Raw genomic sequence first — 2923 nt, forward strand, 5'->3', positions numbered from 1 at the left:
TTGAAGCCTACGTGGTACTCTTGGCGGAAGGAAATGGGGGCCGAGATGGGTGTGTCATTTCCTGGAGAAGAGGTGAATCGGGCTGAGACAGCCCCCACCTTTTTCTTGAACCAGCCTCCGTCCATTGTGTGTGCTGTTAAGAAGTCCTAGATCTCTCGTTCTCCAATTGATGCAGGATGGGGTTGATACGGAGACGACGACGACACGTGGTCCTTCCTCTGCCCAAGATGAATCCGCCAGAGTAACTTGCCACCCTCGCCCCCTAATCTCTTCTTCGCTGTTCGATGTGGCTTCTCTGATCGACAAGAGCCTGGCGCTGAACAGGTGAGTCTGTTGGCCGTTGTTCTTCCTGTCCCCTGAGTAATTAATTGATGTCGAGAATGTCAGGAATGATGTAGCTTTTCTTCTTCAACAATCGGCATTCAAAAAATGTACAAACCAACGCCCCGATCATTCCACACATTCCTCTCTGGCCGCAGATCGTTGCATTCACTTCTAAAGCTCCTGCGGCTTCGGTCTGCGGCAACGGCGGCGCCAGTGTGCCGTCGCCAGCACCACACCAAGAAAGGACTGGCAGAGCAAGAGAGGGGTCAGGAGGCCCAGCGTCTCTGTCTACGGATGGTGTCATACAGCGCTCGCTGTGGTGGTGGGGAATGAGCTCACATTAGCATAGGTCCGAAGCCTTCCGCCTCAGTGCGATGTGACACCAACGCCGGAGCCACGACAACCGCGGGAAACTCCACATTCTGGAAGAAACCACCATCGAGGAGCAGAAAGAAGGCAACGTTGAGTGGTGGTACCTCCTTAGGGTGTGGCCGCGTCCAAGGCGCCGAGGCCGCGTAGACCAACATGACCAGAACAAGCTGACACGATACCCACACCGCGATCAACGTGAACTGCCACAACTCCACTTTGCTGTAAAATGCCTACGGGGCGGTGGGCTCCGGCCGTCAGCATTGACCGAACCAAGACTCACCCAGCCCAGCGCCAGAGGTGACCACGTACATCGAAGAAGAGGTGGGCGTTGGCCGGGAAGGTGACGAGGACGACGAACGTGAGCAACCAGCCGGCGGGCCGGCGGAGGTGCGGCATGAGGAGGCCCACGCCCGCCGCGCACTGGCAGAAGCCCACCACGCCGATGAGGAGGAAGGAGAAGGGCAGGTAGGGCGGGATGGCTTGGTGGAACTGCTCCGGGAAGAACAGGTGCACCATCGACGTGCCCACGCTCGCCAGGCCAAGGACCCACGCCAGCCCTCCTCTGTTTGTTTTTGTTTTTTTGTTAAGTAATTAATTCAATTTATTTATTTATAATTATAAATCAATATTATAAATAAAGAAAGAACGGGGGTGGAGTACTGGAACGAGGGCTGGCAAGAATGCTGACAGCAACGGAAGGAGCGAAAGAGGGATTGAGTCGTCGCCTCATTGCTGCCGTAGAAGCTGGCGTCGTCTGCTACATAATCAAAAGACAGCTCTCGCTCCTTTCGCATCTCTCTTGCCAAAATATAAATAAAATAAAATACGAAAATAGAAAGAAACCAAGTTTACTCTCAACATTTCCTTTTCAACACGAAATCAACAAGTGCACGAGTGCATCTGCTCACGAAAGGAGTCGTTCAAGATCATCATCATCATGGATGAAATTGTACGCATCGCCACCCCCTCTATAAAGAATCGTGTTTAAATGTTGTTGGGCAGTCAATTTCTTCGTGTTTTACGCGATTTGATGAAGGCGTGATCATTGACTGGGATAAAATATGCAACGCGGCACACAACAGCTGGCGCTTCAAGAGGAGCTGAGGAAGCTGCAGGAGCAGAGCTCCATCCACCGCCTCTCCGAGCGCAACTGCGTCGAACTCATCATGCGCCTCGTCAAACTGGGCAAGCTCACCGTACGCCTCCTCTACGCGCAATTACCCTCACCCTCACCCTCGTCGCGTCGAGCGAGCTCTTCGTCTCAAGTCGCGTGTGCTGTGTGCGGTGTGTGTCGTGTGTCGTGCGCGTGTGCAGGTTTACTTTACGCAAGACGGCAAGGAGTACGTCACGCCGGAGCAGCTGGAGAGCGAGATACGCGACGAGCTGATGCAGCACGGCGGCAAGGTGGGCGTGCTCAACCTGCCCACGCTACTCAACATCGATCTCAACCACATCGAAGCCCGGCTCGCCGAGATGCTCAAGCGCGACAAGCGCCTGCAGATCATGAACGGTGAGGTCATGACCAAGTATGTACACCTGCGCCGGTCGCCAGTCATTATCAAGACTGCTCTAACGTCGTGTTGTGTGTGTGTGTGTGTGTGGTTAGGTACTACTTGGATGGCGTGGCGCAGGAGATCAACGAAGCCCTGGCCGAGTCGGGCCAGATCATCCTGACCGAGCTTGCGCCTCGCTTCAGTCTCACTACGGACTTCGTAGTGCAGGTACCTATGCGACACACACACACGACACACGACACACACACCCCACACACTCACGCTGATCGTGTATTATGTGTGTACTGTCGACGCCGATAGATCGTGCAAGAGCGATTGGGGCGAACCATCAAGGGCCAGCTGGAGCAGGGCGTGCTCTACACCCACCTCTTCATCGACCGCTGCAAGGCCCAGATGCGTGCCGCATTCTCAGCCATCACACGGTACGCGCACACTCTGCAGCCTGGGCCTGCGCGCACACTGACCATTTCGGCGCACACTCGCACTCCCTCGACCGGTCTCCTGCAGGCCCACGCCGATCTCGCAGATTGTGTCGACCTATTCGTTCAACGAGCGCCTGTTCTATGGTAAGTCGTTCACAATTTCAGTTAAACACAACTTGAAAGAAGTTGGGCGCAATGAAACGAAACTGACGTGTGGTAATAACAAATTCAAGCGTCGCTGGACGAGATCAAGAACGAGCCGCGCTTCGCGGGCGTCATTGACAGAGGCAC

General features: G+C 54.7%; 2 protein-coding genes across 2 annotated transcripts in view; one reads left to right on the forward strand and one right to left on the reverse strand.

The window, feature by feature from the left end:
- Window positions 1-495: 495 nt before the first annotated feature.
- On the reverse strand, window positions 496-1490 carry ACA1_229150 (uncharacterized protein; the record flags this gene model as incomplete). The annotated part of the gene is made up of 5 exons (XM_004346509.1): window positions 496-504; window positions 572-658; window positions 801-926; window positions 1006-1258; window positions 1357-1490. The coding sequence occupies 5 exons, from the start codon at window positions 1488-1490 to the stop codon at window positions 496-498; spliced, it is 609 nt and encodes a 202-aa protein (XP_004346559.1).
- Window positions 1491-1757: 267 nt separating this feature from the next.
- ACA1_229160 (uncharacterized protein) overlaps window positions 1758-2923 on the forward strand; it is a gene marked incomplete at both ends in the record, with an annotated part of 1231 nt that continues 65 nt past the window's right edge. The window contains 5 exons of the mRNA XM_004346510.1: window positions 1758-1892; window positions 2035-2222; window positions 2303-2417; window positions 2511-2632; window positions 2718-2776. Of these exons, the coding sequence (XP_004346560.1) occupies window positions 1758-1892; window positions 2035-2222; window positions 2303-2417; window positions 2511-2632; window positions 2718-2776 (619 nt within the window). The remainder of the gene's footprint in view (window positions 1893-2034; window positions 2223-2302; window positions 2418-2510; window positions 2633-2717; window positions 2777-2923) is intronic.

The sequence above is a fragment of the Acanthamoeba castellanii genome (genome assembly GCF_000313135.1).
Source record: "Acanthamoeba castellanii str. Neff unplaced genomic scaffold scf7180000084761, whole genome shotgun sequence".
Taxonomy (NCBI): Eukaryota; Discosea; order Longamoebia; family Acanthamoebidae; genus Acanthamoeba; species Acanthamoeba castellanii.